The 21,351-nt window shown below is 42.4% G+C and overlaps 1 protein-coding gene across 1 annotated transcript; it reads right to left on the bottom strand.

Moving 5' to 3' along the window:
* Positions 1 to 11,802: 11,802 nt before the first annotated feature.
* On the bottom strand, positions 11,803 to 13,836 carry TEX13D (TEX13 family member D). The gene has a single exon (XM_055338106.1). The coding sequence runs from the start codon at positions 13,834 to 13,836 to the stop codon at positions 11,803 to 11,805; it is 2,034 nt and encodes a 677-aa protein (XP_055194081.1).
* Between the last annotated feature and the right edge of the window lie 7,515 nt (positions 13,837 to 21,351).

Below are 21,351 nucleotides of genomic sequence, written 5' to 3'. Positions count from 1 at the left end.
TTCTCTGAAATAAAGCATTGCTTCCATTTTAAAATGTGCTGTTAAGTAATATTTCCCCCAAACTTCCCCCTTTTTCACTGGAATAAGACTTTAATGCTTGAAGCTGGATGGTCTTCTACATTTTTCCTTTCAATTATGTAAAATACTTGTAAAACTGAAATTTAAATAACTGAAGCCAGGTGTCTGTTGCATCTCTTCCACAACTTCAACACCTAGTTCCTTGAGGGCATGGTGAGGCTGGGAGCTCAAGACTGGGAGAACAATTTCTAAATCCTCACATGCCCTACTAATGGATCGGGTGCACAGAGCTACCTTGCACCATAGCCAGATATTTGTTTGCCACCCACTAGGGTTGAGAACAATCCTCTAAGATTTCCATGGCAGCTAGTAGTGACTCACCTTTTTTCTTTTTTTTTTTTTTTTTTTAGTAAACTCTACCCCCGACGTGGGGCTCAAACTCATCACCTGAGTTCAAGAGTCACATGCTCTACTGACTGAGCCCACCAGGCTCCCCGTGTCTCTCCTTCTTGATTGAAGCATGCCCAGCCCTAGAATCTATCAACCTTAGTAGATGAAGTGTAAACATAAGCCTCTTACAACACCAAGAATAAACAAAGAAAATAAAACAGCATTCAAGATGATATTTGGGGGTCGCTCTGGGGAATTGAGCCAAGATTGTCTCATCATCTTTCTACCTCACTTGTTTATGGCCAAGTCCATCTTTCACCCTTCATGCTTTGGGTCAAGGAAGAAATCATTCTAATAAGTGAACACATATGTCAACGTTAAGGTCTTGAGAAGTCAATCTGCCCTGAGCTCTCTATATTTTAAGCTGGCAAATGATTAGCCCCGAGAAGTTCATCACAATGGTGGAATTTCAGACATGAAAGGGGAAGATGGGGAAGGGGATCCAGGTCCTCATTCAGTCCATATGGACAACAGCCCACCTGCAAGGTGAATGCGAGAACATTGTGTCACATGGGTAAAAAGGAAACCTAAGTTTTGATTGGTTTTGTGGGGGGTTTTTTGTTGTTGTTTTGTTTTGTTTTGTTTTGTTTTGTTTTGTTTTGTTTTGTTTTGTCTCTGAACAACCCTGAACAAATTACTCCCAAACTTAGGAACAGAGCAACCTGGATCTGACAGCGAAAGTGTACCATGCATTCTTCTTTTCGTTCTGTTTGGTTCTGTGTTGCTAAAATAGCATACCTGTCAAAGCAGCCAGGTACAAGGGGGTTCAGCACAACTAAACTCGTATAAAAAAAGAACAGATAAATTATAAGGTAATAGTCCAACTCTCACATCTAGCACGTCATTGTCATCTCACAAGCAAGCTGACATCTGGGCCGGCCCACTATTGCAGTGTTGATGAAAAATACCAACATCTTCACCCTAGTGCAACACCAGTACTGAACCTGACTTTTTAGCAAATTCAGAACTTGAAGGGTAGAGAAACAAGGTTTGAAATGGCTCTCTTAATCTGGGAAACAAACAAGGGGTGGTGGAAAGGGAGGTGGGCGGGGGGTTGGGGTAACTGGGTGACAGGCACTGAGGGGAGCACTTGATGGGATGAGCACTGGGTGTTATGCTATATGTTGGCAAATTGAACTCCAATAAAAAGAAATTTTTAAAAAATGAAATGGCTCTCTCCCTTCTCTCTCTGGCCATACCCACAAGAGAGGAAAGGGTAAAAACAGTGGACATAATGGAAGCACCAACAGAGAAAGAGTTAGGAAGAATGGGCCCCCAATACAAGTAAAATCCACTTAGAAGCAGAGTTCTCTGATGAATCCCTTATTGCCTATCTCCTGCACTAAAACGTAGAATCCATGACGGCAGGGTTTTGTGTGCCTTATTCACCACCACTGTATCCTCCATATGGCACATTTTATTTTTCATTTTATTTTTCCATCTGTTTTTATTTTTGATTTTTTATTTACTCTACAGCCAACATGGGGCTCAAATTCACAATCCCAAGACCAAGAATGGCACACTCTATGGACTGAGCCAGCCAGGTGCCCCCATCCAGCAGATTTTAGATGTTTGAATATATTTGTTGTGTGATTGGATGAATGAAATTAGTGCTCTAAAGAAAATAGAAGGGGATCCCTGGGTGGCTCAGCGGTTTAGCACCTGCCTTTGGCCCAGGGCGCAATCCTGGAGTCCCGGGATCGAGTTCCACGTCGGGCTCCCAGCATGGAGCCTGCTTCTCCCTCCTCCTGTGTCTCTGCCTCTCTCTCTATATATATATGTCTATCATAAATAAATAAATAAATAAATAAATAAATAAATAAATAAATAATTTTTAAAAAAAGAGTCTCTTTTTAAAACAATAAAGAAAATAGAAAAATACACACACGCACACACACAGAGTTGTACATGCCTCTGGCCCACCTTTGGAATGGCAAAATAAATTGGAAAGGATTAATCCAGCAATTATGAGAGTCAAATTATACTCCACGTCTTACCATGAAATCACTTTCTCTTTCTGAGTCTTACTTTCTCCATCTGCCAAGTGGACTTGAACCAGGTGACCCATAAGGCCACTTCCAGCTTGAACATACTGTGCTTTAAACAAAAGCCAAGAGTACTTTCCAGAGAAACAGAGGGGAAATGGACTGAGCTCATTTGTGTGCAAGAAGCAAGATCTGTTTCCTCAGATCTCACCCAACAGAGGAAAGATTTTTGTTCTTGTTGTTTTTTAAACGACGTAAAAAATAAAAATCATGAGGTAGAGGAAGAGAGCTTCACAGTTTAAAGCAAACTACAACCTTTTAAAATATAGATGCCATTTAAGTCAAATATAAAAGCATTGACAAACTGTCAGCCCAGGTTGAAAGTGTCTTCTTATCTAGACTTGTCACCTCCTGAGGTCTCTGAGAGGTGACAGAATTTTGCATGTGGATGCCCTGTCTGAGGTGCTAATTGTCTTCATTTCAAGTGCCCTGGGCTTTTCTCCAACTCAGGTAGATTAAAAGGATGATGCCAAGGGTGGTCAGTTTTATAGAGTGGATCTGACATTTCAAAATCTTTTTCCCTAACCTTTCAAAACTAACTTTGTTCTTCAACTAGCTCATCTATAGGTGTGAATTCTCCTGTGACAGTGTTATGATTTGACACCTGTGGTGAGTTTACACATTCTCTCGGCACTTACTAAAATTCACTTCCTTTACAAAAATGAGAAAAAGAAAAAAATGTCTTGAAAAGAGCACCTCCTTTTGATAACATACAGGTTGATCTATGAGGCTAATTTTTCTAATGCCCTTTTATTTTGTCAGCGAGAAGGTTGTGCGTGTTTAAGGCTATTTTAAATATGTTTAGTCTTTCGGCCAACATCATGGGCATCTATTGTAATACAGACAGTGTAGCAGATATTCAGGTTAGAGAGAAGAGCCGTGACAGAGGAAAGGATGGGGTTCTGGGGGAACGGTAGAGGGGCATCTAACTCAGCTTGCATTCTAAATCTGCACCACATACTCAAGATAGCAAGTTCTTGATCTTTCTGTCTGCTCTGTATGGTTCCTTGTACTTGTCCTAGTTTTACCTCCTTCATGACTTAGAAGGTGCTTCCTCATTCGGGCTGAAACTCTTGCCTGTTTCTGAGAGTTTGTTCTGGAATAATAGCTAAGATTTGCTAACCACATATTTCATTCCAGGCATTCCTGCTAAGCATTATGCATGTATTATCTCGTTGATTTGTATCAACAGTCCTTCTATGAAGCAAATTTGTTATTTTCATCATTATTATTATTATTAATTATTGCCTCCATTTTGCCAATGCGGAAGCCAAAACCCAGAGAGTCTAGGTAGCCTGCTCAATGTGGCACAACTGGTCAGTGTGCCGCCCAGGAGTTGAATACAGGCTGCTGACTTCTGAGCCTGTGCGTTTCACCAATAGCCTCTTCTGACTTCCATCCTTAATTCTGAGTTCACTGCACTGAATTGGCTGGGCTTCAGTCTCCTGTCTAGCAACTGTAATTTTGACTTCTAGAATATTCTTACAGTTCTCAAGTGTCAGCTGTTCTCATACCCGTATAGCATGTCTCTATTTATATGCCTTGTGAGATCAGATTTACCATTTTAGCCTGGGCCTCATTGATTAGTACTTCTTAGAAGCTCCTACAGAGTCAAGGTCTATTCACTCAGGCTCACAGGTCCGGAATCTGGATCATCAGCTTATCCATCTAAAGTAATACAACACTGAATCACAATATTGTACACCTGAAACTAACATAGCACTGTATGTTAACTATACTAGAATGAAAATTAAAACTTTAAAAAAGACAAAAGTAATAGGACATCGAGTGGCCTGGGCATCTTCTGTGCTGGGCAGGCCTGGATGCACATATGAGGTCTTACTGCCCAATTTTTCTCTTTCTCCTTTTACTCAACCAAATGAAGGCCACTCTTGGCCAGTTTTTACTTATCTTTCTCCATGAAGATAAAATGGATTAACATATGTCATGTGACTGGAACCTACGATGTAATCCTCTTGACACATCCAGATCTTAACACAGTACCTGACCTAGTTAGAGTCATTGTTCCCCCTGTCCTCTTTCCCTTCATCAAGGAACCCTCTGCAGAGAATGTGGCTTCTTATTTACTTCAAGGAGTATATAATTTCTGACACTGCCTTCTTTCATATTCATTGTTTATCAACGTCTATCCTGTGGTCTGCCTCATTTTGGTTTATAGAAACAACTCTTCACATCCCACACCTTGGCACCTGACAACACGTCACCCTTCTGATTTCATCAACTCAGAAATCATGACTGAACCTTCTTTCTGCCTCCATCATCCTGGGTAGGAGCACTCAGGGTATGATAGCCATGCAAGAAAATACCAATTCATTGTAAAAGAGGCTCCATCTTTCTTTCTAAAACCTGTTCTCTTTCTTGGAAGTTCAAAAATAAAGAGCTTAAACTAAAAGATTAAAGTCCAAGAGTCAGTTATTTTGTCTACAGGGTGTTTTGTTTTGTTTTGTTTTGTTTTGTTTTTTTGTTTTTGCCTGAACATTGTTTTAAGAAACCTCTGATGTTTTGAAACATGGATGGCCACTTTGATCTATACACCAAGAACACCAAAATTTGGCAAAGCAACAGCATGAAATGGACTATATAAATGTTTCCCTGAGCAGTTTTGTAGATACATAGGAAATATTATAACCCAGGAAACAAAACAGCTAATGGTGGATTTCTGAATGCATTTTGTAGTTACAGATGTGGCATTGGCATCGTTTTTCTTTTCCTTCTCAGTAATAAATATTTCATGAAAAAATGCTAGAAACATGGATCAGTGGGGAGTTCAGTAGTATGAGTCTTTTACAAGGCAGGTCATATAAGTTCTGAAGTTTCAAACACTGTCTAGACAATATCAGGAATTGTAGAGATAAAGGTATGAAATTTTCAATACTTGCTCAATCCTTTTCTTGCCTGAAACCAATATGGTCACAAAATTATCAAAGTAAAAATATATCAAGCAAAAAATAAATGAGGTTAAATATCCTAAAACTTTTACTTACAGATGAAACCCGCAGAGAGCTCTTTGTCATCATTTTATAAACACTGAGGTAAGGTTAAATGCTGCCTACCGCAAAAGTAATCACAGGTTTCTGCCTTGTGCACAATTATTTTTGTAAGGTAGTGTAGAATGAAGAATCAAACATAAAATAGTAGATATAAATATAAAAAGAAAAGAGTTGGAGAATGTCACAAGTGAAGCTGTAATATTGCATATTATTTCAAAATAAAACAAAGTTAACTTTCTCAGTAACTTTTTCCGTTGACTTGGGGGCACAATTTGAAACCATTTGGCTACCATGGAAGTTTTGCAACCCCAAATGGTACATACTGAACTTGTATTTTTTTAATCCTTTAACACTTACTGGTATTTAACATGCATTAAAACTACCAACTTTCTACAAAAATTGTTCCTAATTTGCGCTCCCAAAGTTCATTGAAGTTTGAGAAGACAGTAATGATGGATTCTGAGGTGTTGTCCGTATTACAAAGAGCCTAGTAGAATGGTTCATTCGCCTGTAATTAGGCTGCATGTAATAATAATAATAGTGGTAATACTATTCACTGAATCCCCACAAAAATCCTAAACTGAAATGACAAATGACTGCTTTCAGTTGGAATTATATCAAGTTTTTGTGAGGGAACCTTAGAGATGCTTTTGTAATTTTAAATGAGAAAATAGTCATATATTAAATAATGCTGTTTGATACACAGAATCTTTTGAAAACTGACATCTGCAGGCCAGAAAATATGGTCGAATAATTGATGAAAAGGTAATAACTGTTGCTTGGTGTATATTTGTCTTATTTTTTCCAACAGAACAGGAAATTATGGAGGGCAATGCTAATGACTTCCAGGTTGTCAAACACAGTGCCTGGCACATCTGAACCTTCTCTAGATGTGTGCTCTTTGCCTGATCTATAAAGTAACAAAGAGAAGCTAAGGATTCCTACTGGCATTTCTTCCCTCATAAAATTAACACCAGGGAGAATATGATCCTTTTTACAACTGTTTTATGCCCCAGAGAAGCTGAGCTAGATAGGCCAGGATCTGACCTACTGCAGGGATTCTTGGGCTCACTGAATAGAGTGCTTTCAGCGTGAGCCAAATAGGAAGTTGTAGGGGGGTACAGATACCCCGTGTGGCAGCACTTCCTATACCTATTTCATTGTGGTCTTGAACACTTGTCTTAAGTGCCAAAAAAACAAACGCTGTCAATGAGAAAAATCTGTTCAACAGCAACCTCATAAGGTCATAGGCCAGGATCCTTAAGTTTATGTGAGGCTTAGTTCCAGTGTATGCACTCACTCTATCATGTGCTAGAAGTAAGAAGAACACTCACAGGTACTATGCACAGTGCTTGCACCACATAATAAGGATCTGCTACTATTTGGTGTTGAGACTTTACAAAGCATACGATAAGGAAATTATGTATTTCTTTGCCACTCTGTCATAGATGTAGTACCATGATTTAGAAAACATCAATTCTATTCCCCATTTTGCAACAAAATCTGAAGCTTTTGAAGTCTCCTTTCGCCCTACTTCCTTGCTGAAAAGTACGCATGCATATATATTAGGCTGTTACAGCTGGCACCTTATGCACTTAAAACAAAAACTGAGTAATTCAGACAGACTTCAGATAAGCAGTCAAGATGGGCTCTATCTTAACAGTATTGAACTCAGCTATATATAAACTTTTCATAAGGCCAGTCTGCTGAATCAAATACAAATCGCTTCCACTGCCTAAATTACTGCCAGCACCCCTCTTTGTTTTGCAGTCTGGAGATAATAAGTGGTCCTACTCACTGGCAGCCAAGGTGGTCATATGTCACAAAGCTTGAGAAATTCTAAAAGAGCAGCATCACCATGACCACACCGGGCTGTCACTGCGCTTCCAAGTCTCTCCATTACAATCATGTCACTGGGTTCTAGGCATTGATGATCTATGCTAACATGCAAATGTATCACTCAGTATGGGTTAAAGGTTAAGGTGCAGTAATATAACAGAAAGAGAACAGACATTAGAACCTGTACAATTTCATTTTGGTTTTTTTTTAAGATTTTATTTATTTATTCATGAGAGACACAGAGAGAGGTAGAGACATAGGCAGAGGGAGAAGCAGGCTCCATGCAGGTAGCCCGATGTGGGACTCGATCCTGGGACTCCAGGATCATGCCCTGGGCCAAAGCCAGACGCTCAAACCACTGAGCCACCCAGGCATCCCTACAATTTCATTTTGAAGTCAGTCTTCACCAATTCCCAAATTTGGGTATTGCATTACCAAAATGGGGGTAATAATACTCACTTTGAATAACTATTAATATGGGGGCACCTGGGTGGCTCAGCAGTTGAGCCTCTGCCTTCAGCTCAGGTTGTGATCCTGGGATCCAGGATCCAGGATCCAGTCCCACATTCAGCTCCCCGCTTAGGAGCCTGCTTCTACCTCTGTCTGTGTCCCTGCTTCTCTCTGTGTGTGTCTCTCATGAATAAATGAATAGAATCTTTAAAAAAAACTATTAATATATATTAATGTATATTAATATACCTATATTCATACCTTACAGTCACCAAAAGGGGCAATGTGCTTAGAGTGCCTGGCACATAGTAAACATTCAGTGGTAGCTCTTGCCATCATTAATAATCCCTTAGTCTCATTACCACAGCAGCTAGAGCAGAACCCTGAGGGTAGGGAAAGGAACTACCACTTGCTGGGGGCTCAGGGAAGTTCAGTTGCTTGTTGAAGCCCACACAGCTAGTGACTAGCACAGCAAGTATCTTAACTCAGGTCTCTTTCTAACCCCAAAGCCCAAGTTCTTGCCTCAAAAACCGCTACCATTTTTTGTGTGTACCCAGCCCAGAAAAAAAAGTAGTGATTTGACCACCTTAATGATCCAGGTTGTTTTAGAAAAAGTCAACCCAGAAAGACTGTAATAATATTAAACTATATAAAAAGCTATGCACAGAGTGAGTCTGCTTTCATGCAGACCTAAAGGCATGCCAACAAACAGCAGAGTTCATTCGAAACCATAAATAAAGCAACCATAGTGAGATCTAGAGTGACCCACTAGTACATCAAAGTGGATTATGCTGGAAAATTCCTGAGTCCCATCTTTACATCATCTTCCCAAAATTCCAGGGAGCTATTGGCACACATGAGAGTATCACAAAACCAGCCCCTAGCCCAGAAAACCTAGCTTTAGGTTGATGTCCCGGATGGTCCTCTTCCCCCCCAGAGCTCCTCTCTGGTAACCAAGGCCTCCGGGTTACCAGGCCTGAGGGAGAAAGCCAGCGAGGCAGGGTCAGTTGTCTGCTCCATCCGTTGTCCCGTACAGCAGGCAGCCAGGCTCCACCCCTCGTTGCCTAGGGGAACATTTGTTTTATTAGCAGGCCATCTAAACCTGGCTGTTGCCTGGGTGGCTCAGGGTTGAGTACCTCCCTTCGGTCCAGAGCATGATCCTGGGGTCCCAAGATCGAGTCCCACTCTGCCTCTCCCTCTTTTTCTTTTCTTTTTTTTTTTTTAGGGTTTTAAAGTTTTTTTTTTTTTTTATTAGAGACAGAGAGCGAGAGAGAGGCAGAGACACAAGCAGAGGGAGAAGCAGGCTCCATGCAGGGACCCCGATGTGGGACTCGATCCCAGGCCATGGATCACGCCCTGGACTGAAGGCGGCGCTAAACCGCTGAGCCCCCCGGGCTGCCCTTTGCCTCTCCTCCTGCTTATGTCTCTGCCTCTTTCTCTGTGTCTGTCATTAATAAATAAATAAAATATTTTTAAAAATCTGGTTGTTGTGGGACGCCTGGGTGGCTCAGCGGTTGAGTGCCTCCCTTCGGCCCAGGGCGTGATCCTGGGGTCCAGGATCGAGTCCCGCATCCTGCTTCCCACAGGGAGCCTGCTTCTCCCCCTGCCTATGTCTCTGCCTCTCTCTCTCTCTCATGAATAAATAAATAAAATATTTTAAAAAAATACATAGCAACTGCCCACAGGAAGGAAAAACAGTTGCTATTTTAAAAAAAATAAATAAATAATAAACCTGGCTGTTTTCCAGAATCCTGAGCCCCGTGATGGGGTTCTGCATAGGAAGGAGGGGAGTGTGCATTGTGGGGCAGAAATGCCGGAGGGACATTCCTGCTCACTGGACCTCTGGGAGACAGGGCCTCTGGGAAATGGCTTCTTGGTGCACAGAGGGGGGCTGGACAGGGCGGTCAGGCTCCCAGCCTAGACAGAAGCCCCCTCCCCCCCACCTCTCGAGCCCCATGGGCCCAGGAGCAGCAGGGACCGCATGGACATTGAGGGGCGCAGGGACAATCACAATGGGCCGAAGATTCCACAGAAGCTCCTCCCCCTGCCCTTCTTGGGGAGCTCGCTGGAAGAGGAGAGGCCCTCGAATAGTGAATGAGAGAACTTTCCTTCACTTCGGTGGGATGCTGGGAAGGATGGGCAGCCCAGGGGGGCTGAGCGGTTTAGGGCCGCCTTCGGCCCGGGGGGGGGGGGGGGGGACCCGGGATCGAGTCCCGAGTGGAGCTTCCTGCATGGAGCCTGCTTCTCCCTCTGCCTGTGTCTCTGCCTCTCTCTCTCTCTTTCTCCTTTCTGTGTATTTAAATAAATAAAAAATCTTTTAAAAAGAGAGAGAGAGAGAGATGGTGGGAAGGTGTGGGTTTAAACCAATGCCTCGGAGCAAACCTGCCCCGAGATGCACACCACACAGAAGACACAGCAGGCAAGTGCACACCCTTTATTATTAGAATCAGGAACCTGTGACAGATGCTGAGCTTGGTGAGCTGGGATTTCACGGGGGAACTCACGAACAACTTTCGCTCAGGCTGGAGACCATCTAACTTTCCACCCCCTGGACTCCTCCTGCCTTGGGGGGAGTGGAGAGCCTGCAGAGAACACACCAAGTGGAAGAGAAGTCTGGTTCTTTTTTCTTTATCTTATTAGTCTTCCCAAGGGAAGCACTACGCATAGCATGTCTGCTCTTGGACTGCATTTTGTTCTTCATCCACTCTTGCCTGGAAAGTAGCTTGGGATGGTAGTGGCCCGAAGCTAAGGGTTCAAGTATATAGCCAACACTCCCTCAAGCATGATCTTTCTTAAAGTCACCCAGCGGTATTTTAGGCAACCAGGAAGGTGGCTGTCCCTCTCAAAGGAGGAAATCCTTAGAGTATCAGAAAAAGTCCTGCCCGCACTTTCCTGATCTCTGCCACTGCTCATTTGTCCCACTTGGGAACAGTGAGATGAGCAATTCAGTGACACAAGTCCCTTAATGAAAGTCCCTGTTGTTACTCTTGGAATTGCAAAAATACCTAGATGTTATTTCAATTGGGCTTACCAGAAAATCATGCTATATGCCAGGCAAAAATGTCCTCCTAATATAATATGTATCCCAAAATAAGCTTTCCCCTGTTATCTAACCAAACTCACCAAATCAAGTTATAATGTCTGCAGCAAATATTAACATATAAGGCTAGCTCCTAACACATACTAGGCAATAACTATTTGTTTAGTGAATTAAATGTAACCCATCAAATTTGTTATCATCTATAGAATTTAATACTGTAACGCCTCTCCAGCTCTCCCAAATTAATCCCTTGTCCCAATGGAGAAACTATATCCTAACAAAATTGTTTTTTGTTTTTTGTTTTTTGATTTTTTTATTTATTTTTTATTTAACAAAATTGTTTTTGCTCTCCTTTCCCCACTGATGAATACCATCTCCTCTTCCCCGACTTCCTCTCACTCTTCTCAGCTCCAGCCAGTGGGGGGGGGGGGAGTCTCCATGAGGTGTGGGTCAGCTGGAATCAAGGTGTGATTTCTTTGGACTCTTGGGAGATCTTCTAATGGAAGGAGTTCAGCTTCTGCAGCAACAAACAAACAGCAAGTTCTGTGGGGCTCAGAGATACAAAAACCGGCCCTCACCTATAAACTTGAAACAAAAACAAGAAGCAAACATGAACATTGTAGTTTACTAAAGAAACAATAGCATTTTGAAGGAAGAGTAGTGCTCCTAAAATTCAATATAGTTATAACATGAAAAACATATGGCTATTCCCAGCCAAAGACATGGCATTTTCAGGAAAAGGAGGTTAATAAAGGAACAGAAAAGAGTATATTTACGTATGATAAAAAGTTGTTAGTTTCAGTAATGGAATAATAGATTGTTTTAGTTAATTTTATCTACAATAATTTTGGTTTTCAAATTTTCTGTAAAGTAAGTTACTTTTTGATCAGAAAAGGGTCTTGGGAAATTGATTTTTCCTTGGAGCGTTTTCCTTCTTACCTGCTTGAAATCAGTGAGTCTGTCCTGGGTCCGGGCCTCTACTCCCACCTGCCTCACAGACTTTCTTACATTTATAGCAGGCCTTACGCCATGGAAAATTCATGGCTTTACACCATGGGCAGTCCCAATTCACTGGACTGCATCCTGAGGCAGGCTTCTGGTGCTGGGAATCCCATGTTTTTTTCCCTTTTGGTTGCTTGGCCTTCTGCCCCTGAGGCTGCTTTTTCTTTTGATTTTCCCTCATACTTTGGCTCCTGCTGTCCCACATGGGGGTCACCTGGGACCTCTTTGGACCTTGGCTGTGGCTCCTGCCAAATGCCAGGTAGAGCATCCTCTGGGGCTTCTGTAGACCTTCCTGGCTGTGGCTCCTGCCAAACTCCAGGAAGGGCATCACCTGGGGCCTCTTTTGACCTTTTACTTGGCTCTCACTTCTGCTGTCCCCCAGGGGACCTGTCCCCTGGGGCCTCTCTAGATCTTCCTCCTGGCTTTGGCTACTGTTGTCCCCTAAAGGGGCCATGCCTTGGGGTGTTTCTGGACCTCCTTTGCTGGGGCTCCCACTGGCTGCCAGGGGTACCATTTCCTTGGGCCCCTCTAGATCTTCTCCCTGGCTGTTTCTCCTGCTGGCATCGAGGGGGGCCATCCTTTGGGATCTTTTTCGACTTTCTTTCTGCCTGGGGCCCCCACTGGCCCCCAGGAGTACCATTTCCTGGGCCCTCTCTGGATCTTTTTCCTGGCTGCTGCTCCTGCTGGCATCAAAGGGGGCCATACCTTGGGGTCTTTTTGGACTTTCTTCCTGCCTGTGGCTCCCACTGGCCCCTAGGTGTACCATCTCCTGGGGACTCTCCTGATCTTCTTCCAGGGTGGGACCAAGGGTAACCACCTCCTGGGATCTCTCTGAACCTTCTTTTTGGTCGAGGTTCCAGCTATTTTCAAGGCGGATGACCCACTGGGGATTCTCTTGACCTTCTTCCTGACTCTGGGTCCAGCTATCTCTGAGTGGTACCTCCCTCTGGTGCCTCTGTGGATCTCCTTCATGGCTGTGGGTCCAGCTATCCCCAAGGGGAACCGTCCCCTGAGGCCTCTCTAGACCTTCCTGGCTAAGGTTTCCGATGTCCCCCAGGGGGACTGTACTCTGGAGGATCGGAGGACCTCCCTCCTGGCTGTAACTTCTTTGGTTCCACAGCGGGGCCACTTCCTCCTGGAAACCCACTGTAGCACACGGAACAGGTGGGTAGATCCCCAGAGGAGGCATCTGAAGTGGGACTACTGTAGCTTCTGCATCCATGGCTACTGTTGATGGCAGAGGTGGCAAGAAAGGGACCCCCACTGGGTGTGGTGCATGGAATGGGATTGGGTATGGCACCGGCATTGGCAGAGGGGGTTGTATGGTCTGAGCCCAGGGACTTGGGGGTCCTGGCATGTAAAGAACAGCTGGGGCTGGTACCTGGGCCTCAAAATATCGTCTACCAGGCAATCCCATGGCAACCATATCTCTCTGTGGCTCTGCATTCAGGGGCCATGCCATAGCACCAAGCTGCTCGGCTTGAGGTCCAGTTACTATTTCATGGGCCAATGGGATGAACTGGGCTGACCTCTCCACCTGGAGCAGCCGCCCGCGAAGCACATCACAGTCCATGAGTGCCTGTTGCAGGGTGATGCGTGTGAAGCGCAACTGTGCTGCCACCTCCTTGCGCTCCCCTTGCATCCGCTGTAGCTCGGAGGCCAAGGCCCAGGCGGCGGTCTCTCTCTCTTCTATCTGTTCCTGCAACCTCCGGATCCGGCGCCCCTGCTGCTCCCGTTGCCTTGCGCCCACGCGCACGCTCAAGGCCAGCGCGCTCCAGGCACAGGCTCTCTGGTAGGTGCGCGGCGCCTGCGGGTCGGCCAGGACACTTCGAAGCTGGTCTTCCACCTCATTCCAGGGCCGCGAGCGGAAGGCCATGTAGAAATCTGGGCCACCGCCGTTCATGAGGACTTCGTTGTTGATGAACCTGATCACCTCAGCGTGACGGAACCCACTGGCTTGGTCCCCAAAGTCAACTGCCATGGCTGCTGCGGCTAGTTAACCAACTGTTTCACAGGAAATGCCACCTCTGCCGCCGCCAGTAAAGGTCCACCCTTCACCTCCACACTCAGTCATACTAAAGTCCTTTTCCAGTCCTGGCCTCCCTTTGAGCCTCTTTCCTCTGACCACCTTGCTTTCATCACAAAGAGTAAAGCACACGCCCTCACCACACCAACCCCTACCAGGCAACGGTGTTAGTCGTCACAGAGACAACCTCTGAGTCACCACGCAAGGCCTGCTGGGATTTACTTCCTTCTGCAGAGTGCCCCCTACAGAGCGAATAGGCTGGATGGCTGCACTGTGGGCACTGCCGTGAGCTTACAGAAGAATTTGTTTCTAAGAACTTCAGAAGGACAATACCCAGCATCGTGAAATGAATTCCTAGTTGGGTGGTAGAGTTGCATACATGGGTACCGTTCTATTCTTATCCCAATTCCCTCTCCCATAACTCTTAGGTACAACTTCAAACCTTCAATACACTCAGTCACACTGTCTATACACTTACCTTGTCATCCTGTACAGATGATCTTGGAGTCCTTTTCATTAAGAAAATCCAGGGGGACCTGGGTGGCTCAATGGTCAAGGGTCTACCTTTGGCTCAGGTCGTGATCCCCGGGGTCCGGAGAGCAAGTCCCACATCGGGCTCCCTACATGGAGCCTGCTTCTCCCTCTGCCTATGTCCCTGCCTCTCTCTGTGTCTCTTATGAATAAATAAATAAAATATTTTAAAAAAAAGAAAAGAAATCCAGTGATTGAGCCATGAATGCCCTGAACTCTCCTTATAAATTCACTCTGATGTTTACTTGATCAATTATTCTCAGAAGGTGTTTCTTTTCTTCTTTTAGAGTAGATGTTCCCCTCGTAATCTGGGTTTTCCCTGTAAGAAATGCTAGAAAAGTGCTTTAACCTGCACTAAATAATAATTGGTATCTACATGAAGGAATAAAGCTACATACTAAAGCTAACTACATAGATGAATACAAAAAATAGTACTCGTGCATTTTATAACTCCTCTTTTTGTAATATATGATTTAAAGGATGACTACATAAAACAATACAAATCTGTCTTCATGGGTACACAATGTATAAAGATGTATTTTGTGGCAATAACAATGTAAACTGTATAGGATGAAAGATTTTGTATACTAATTGAAATTAAGTTTGTATTAATCTAAAATTTGCTGTATGAAATAACATGTTAATTGTAGTCCCTAGAACAAACACTAAGAAAATAACTAAAAAATATGCAGAAAAGGAAAGGAGAAGGAAATAAAAATTGTTACCAAAAAAAAAGGAATCAATGAAACATAAAAGAAGGCAGTAGTGGAGGAATTGGGGTAGAGGGAGATATAATTTATTTTATTTTTTGAAATATTTATTTATTTATTTGAGAGAGAGATTGAGGGGGGAGGGGCAGAAGGAGAGGGAGAGAGAGAATCTCAAGCCCACTTCCTGCTGAGCAGGGTCAGCCTTGGGGTTTGATCTCATGAACATGACATCATGACCTCAGCAGAAATCAAGAATCAGACACTTAATGGAGTGAGCCATCCAGGCCCCCCTGATATAAGACATTTTTTTAGAAAACAAATGGTAAAATGCCAGAAGTCCTTTGCTACCACTACTTATATTAAATGCAAATAGATTACAATTTATAGGCAGAGATGAATAGAAAAGATAATTTTTTAAAAACGTAATCCAAATATATGTTGCACTGGTTGAAAGTAAAAAGATGGAAAAGACTATTATTTGATGCAAACAGTAGCCAACTGAGAGCTAGAGTGGCTCTTTCTTCAAATATCAGAGAAAGATTTAAAATGTAAAAAGGAGGGGAATCCCTGGGTGGCTCAGCAGTTTGGGGCCTGTCTTCAGCCCAGGGCGTGATCCTGGAGTCCTGGGATCGAGTCCTGCGTCCAATTCCCTGCGTGGACCCTGCTTCTCCCTCTGCCTGTGTCTCTGCCTCTCTCTCTGTCTTTTTTAAAAAAAGATCTTGCTTTCAATTTTTTTAAAAATAAAATATAAAAAGGGATAGATCATACAATGTTTAAAAAAGGTCGATTCCCCAGATGGAATTTATCTTAGGAAAACAAAAGTGGCTCAATAAATGAAAATCAATTAATATAATATACCACATTACTAGAATGAAGGAAAAAACCCATGTGGTCATCTAGTAGATACCAAAAAAGAAAAAAAGCATCCAAAAAAATGCAACACATGTTCATGAGAAAAATATCTCAAAAACTAAAATAGAAAGGAACTTCCTCAACCTGGAAACAAGCATTTATGAAAATCCAACAGCTAACATTATGATCAAGGGTAAAAGACTCAAAGTTTTCCCCACTAAACAGGTGCAGACAAGAATGCCAGTTTCACCATTGCTGTTCAACAGTGTCCTGGAACTTCTGGCCAGAGCAGTTAGTCAAGAAAAGGAATAAAAGACATCCATATTGGAAAGGAGTAAGTAAAACTCTCTATCTCTGTATAGAGATACATGAGAGGACATGATCCTATATATAAAATTTTGCCAGGAATCCACAAGAAAGTTACTAAAACTAATAAATCCAGCAAAGTAGTGACATACAGGACCAACATGTCAAAATTATACTAGCAATTCCATCTCCAGAAAAATTAAGAAAATAAGTCCATTTTCAAAAATCAAAAGACTAAAATATTCAGGAATACACTTAACCAAAGAGGTAGTAGACTTACACACTGAAAACTACAAAACACTGTTGAAAGTAGTTAAAGGAAATCTAAAAAATAGACATCCTGTGCTCATGAATTGGAATATATATTATTAAGATGGCAACACTCACCAAAAGTGATCCACAGAGTCTATGAAATCTCCATTAAAACCCCAGTAGCCTATTGCTTTTGCAGAAATGTAAAAGCTGATCCCAAAATAACATGAGCAAGGGACCCTAATAGGCAAGATAATCTTTGAAAAAAAAATAAAGTTGGAGAATTCACACTTTCTGATTTCAAAACTAACTACACAAGGCTACAGGATCAAAGCAGAGTGGTACTAGCATAAAGACAAGCAGATCAATGTGATAGAATTGAGAGTCCATGAATAAACCCATGCATCTATGGTCAATTGATTTCCCACAAGGTGCCCAAACCTTTCAATGAGGAGGCAATAGTCTCCAACGAATTGCTCTGATATAACTGGAGATCCACATGTAAAAAAAAAAAAAAATGAAGGTAGACTATTACCTCACCCCCTATACAAAAAACAGTGTTTGTTTTGCTTGTTGTTGCTGCTTGTTTGAAGTCATTGCTTTAGTTACTTCTCTAAATGATTTTTGTAAAGTTTCTAATTTTTTTTATCATATATGGCCACTGAAGTCTGTTTCATTAGCTCAGTGGTCAGCTAATGTATTGACAGAGTATCTATAAACATCTGAAGCCCCCAAATATTTTTTTACAGAAATTTTAAAAGCTCCCCACTCTTTGAAATTTGCCTCTATGTTGGGACACTCCTGCAATGCATAGACAGGCCCTTTATGACACTGATTTCACCTTTACTTCCTGCTTGTGCAGAGCCTGAGGGTCAGCTAGTGGTGAAAGTTTGGGATCTTCTCTGAAGATTAGGCCTTTTCTGACCATGACTCCAGTCTTGGGTACATGTTCTTAAAAGCCCTCATTTCTGGGGCATCTGGGTGGCTCAGTCGGTTAAGTACGGGACTCTATCTCGGCACAGGTCATGAGCTCCGGGTTGCGAGATCGTGTTCTGCATTGGGCTCTGCACTCAGCGTGGAGTCTGCTTGTCCCTCTCTCTCTGCTCCCCACCTCCCTCTCAAGTAAAAATAAATAAATAAATGCATACATGCATACATAATTTCTCTTTAAAAAAAATAAGCCCTCCTATCCCCCACATGCCTTCTTTCTCACTCTCTCTTCCCAGCCTTTTTGATCCGTCTCTTGTTTGTCCTGTTAGCCCTTTCCCCAGGCTGCTATGGCCAATTCTTTTGCTTTTAAGTGTTTTTTGGCAAATGCCATCTGGGCAGCTGCCCCAGACCTGGAAACACTCTGTGCTGAGCAAAACAAAGGCAAGCCCTTGTACACCAGTCCTTCAGAGAGCCACCAGACAGATGGAAATGCACAATCATGGTTCTTTGAGAATGAGGTCGGTATTGCTCCCTTGGGTACTTTGCAACCTCTAGGGGTACAGGCTGTTGGGTTCATGGCCACCTCCAATCTGGTATGTGGACAAGGGTAAGCAAATTATTGAAAACATCAGGAAAAATAATTTTTTTTAACTAAAACATCAGAAACCTCTCTTGCTGCAAAGCACCTGCTTCTTTCATTAAGCTTTGTACTGGTTGCTGTAAATTTTCAACTGGACTCCAGAGTTCTGTAAAAGTTGACTCTGACAGGTTTTGCCACATCATTGATGGAGGGATGGAGCCCTGGGGTTTCTGATTTTACCATTTTTTGTATAAAGAAAGTTATCATAGCCCAAAAAAGCCATCAATATTCAAAATAAGATGAATTTTATCTCCTTGTCATCTCTCACACATCCTTGCTGCTCAGCTGTCACCTCCTCCAGGAAGACTTTCCTGACCACTCCACAACTAATACCATAGCTAGTTTTTTTAATTCTTCTTTCTCATCAACTAGACTTAATCCCTTGAGAACAAACACTGTATACTTCCATTTCTGGATCCCTAGCACTTAACACAGTTCCAGGTACATGCCAGTGCTTATAAATGCCAAAGAGAGGGGACAACAGAATCATGAAAGATAGGGGAAAGGGAGAGAAAGGGGGAGAAATGGAAACTATTCCATTATTCTTATAATCCTGGTTAAAATTCAGACTAAAACCTATAAGACAATATCCTTGTCATGCTTTTAATCCAAAGAAAAGTAATTTTTTTAAAGAGACACACACATCCCAAAAGAAAAAAAAATCACCATATCCAAACCAATGCATCTATTTTTAGGGGAAGTGCTCTCATACAATGTTAAACTTTCTAACAACTTCAAGCTATTCCTAAATTAATGCAACATTTCATAAATGCCAAGATGTTTTAAAATTATTAAATTTAAGGTACTTTTGACCTTCAAGACCTTTGTGGAATCAATTTCCATTGTTAAAACAGGAAGGTGATATACAATGACCTATAAAGTGAGATTTTAAAAGTAACCTGAGTTATCATTCTTGATGAAACAATGATAATACGCAAATACCACCACATTTTACTTTGCAGGTGTGCAAGTTTGCAAAGTGTGAATATATGTTTACAAGAGAGCAGAACAATTCAATTGCATAAATTAATCAATCTGAGAAACCACATTAAAAACATAGCTAATTTTTACATGATTTTCAGTAAGTTCATATACTTTCAATTTTAGTATAACCTCTGTCACAAAGGTTTCATAACAACTTTAAATGATAATCATTGATGATAAAGGAAGGAAAATAACATTTTAAAATTCATCATTTTAGTATGTATCTACGCTTGTGGAGATTTAATCTCCCAAGAATCAAAGGTGGTAAATAGAAAAGAGAAAAAGCATATACAGTAAATATAAGCTATATATGCTGAGTACTGAGGAACAGTTTTATACTGCTTTAGGAAAATTTACACCTTTTATTACATTTGCTTTCTTTTCTGGTACTATGCACCCACAGTGACCTCAGCAATATAGCTGCCCAGCAGATGCCAAAAGAAAAAAAAGGAGGCACCTGGGCAGTTAATCTCAGAAATACTAGAGTCACATTCCCTTAATTTTTTCCCCCACGTGAGCAGAATACACCAGTCGGAAACCATAGTAGATAATCAACACAGTGTGAGCATAGCTGAACACAATGTCACATTGTAAGTAAATATAAATTACAATCGATTTCATCTAACCCATATTGACAACACACATAGTTATTATTGGGCATATGGTAAAATTAGCCATGAAGAGAAAGTGCATCTCATAAATTCATTTTATGCAGACAAACTGGATTTTTGCATTTCCTTTCCCCTTGTTAGTTCTCAAGTATCTGTAAGCAACATCACCACTGAACATTTTCACTGGAGTCATTCACAACTCTAAGTCTTTCCAGCCCCACTTCCGCCACAAACACACTCATACACACAATCTCTTACATCTGCTCACATTCCAGGATGCCCTGGAGAACTTGAGGAAGTGAAGTGGAGACTGGGACATTGAGCTCCAGCAGACTGGTAAGTCATGCTTGGATTGCTGCACTTGGCAGGGAGTGCAAGGACGGACGAGTCATTGGCCAAGTGTCTTGGTGTGAAACAAAGAGGAATGGACTATGGTCAATTGATTTTCCACAAGATGCCAAAACCATTCAATGGGGAGGCAATAGTCTCCAACGGATTGCTCTAATATAACTGGAGATCCACATGTAAAAGAATCCCCTAGGATCTGAGAGTCAGAAAGTTGGGGCTGAAGCAGAAAGGCAGGAACCAACTGGGTGGCAGATCTGTGAGCAGCTGTTTCTTTCAGGCCAAACACAAGCTGAGTAGTCCAGAAAAACTAGGGGCACAGTCTTTGAGAAAAATCACTGGGCTAGACTTGGAAGAAACAGAATGATCCTTTTGCCCCAGCCATTCTTAGAAATAGCTTACCAATAGTGCCACCTCTGAAATACATTTATATCATTAATATAAATTAATGTATACTATCATGTAAAAGGACTACTGTTCTGGTTTTTTTGCTGTTGATGTTGGTTTTGTTTTGGGGGTTTTTTTTTGTATATTTTGTATATTTTTTATTGGAGTTCAAATTGCCAACATATAGCATAACACCCAGTGCTCATCCCATCAAGTGCCTCCTTCAGTGCCCGTCACCCAGTCACCCCAATCCCCAGCCCACCTCCCCTTCCACGAACTCTGGTTGGTTTCCCAGAGTTAGGAGTCTCTCATTCTCTGTCACCCTCACTGATATTTCCCACTCATTTTCTCTCCTTTCCTCTTTATTCCCTTCCACTATTTTTATATTCCCCAAATGAATGAGACCCTATAATGTTTGTCCTTCTCCGAATGACTTACTTCACTCAGCATAATACCCTCCAGTTCCATCCACGGTGAAGCAAATGGTGGGTATTTGTCGTTTCTAACAGCTGAGGAATATTCCATTGTATACATAGACCACAGCTTCTTTATCCATTCATCTTTCGATGGACACCGAGGCTCCTTCCACAGTTTTGATCTGATGGCAGGGAGGAGACTTTTGAGGACACTGGGTACCTAAAGGTCAATAGGTGATAGCTAACGATGGAATACACAGGAAGAGGTAAGGTCATATTCTGTTTTTCACCAGTGAGGGCAAGATGGATGAGCCCAACCCCACACCATCTCACAGCCTCTTTTGAAATGCCACTTAAGGTGTCTGTTTTCCACAACCTTTGTTAGCCTTGCTCAAGTGAACTACATTTTGCTATTAGAAAGGAATGGGGGGACGCCTGGGTGGCTCAGCAGTAGAGCATCTGCCTTCAGTTCAGGTTGTGATCCCGGGATCCGGGATTGAATCCCA

Source organism: Nyctereutes procyonoides, unplaced genomic scaffold, assembly GCF_905146905.1.
Source record: "Nyctereutes procyonoides isolate TBG_1078 unplaced genomic scaffold, NYPRO_anot_genome, whole genome shotgun sequence".
Lineage (NCBI taxonomy): Eukaryota > Metazoa > Chordata > Mammalia > Carnivora > Canidae > Nyctereutes > Nyctereutes procyonoides.
Note: the sequence above shows the minus strand (reverse complement) of the source record. Positions and strands in the feature narration are given on the sequence as shown.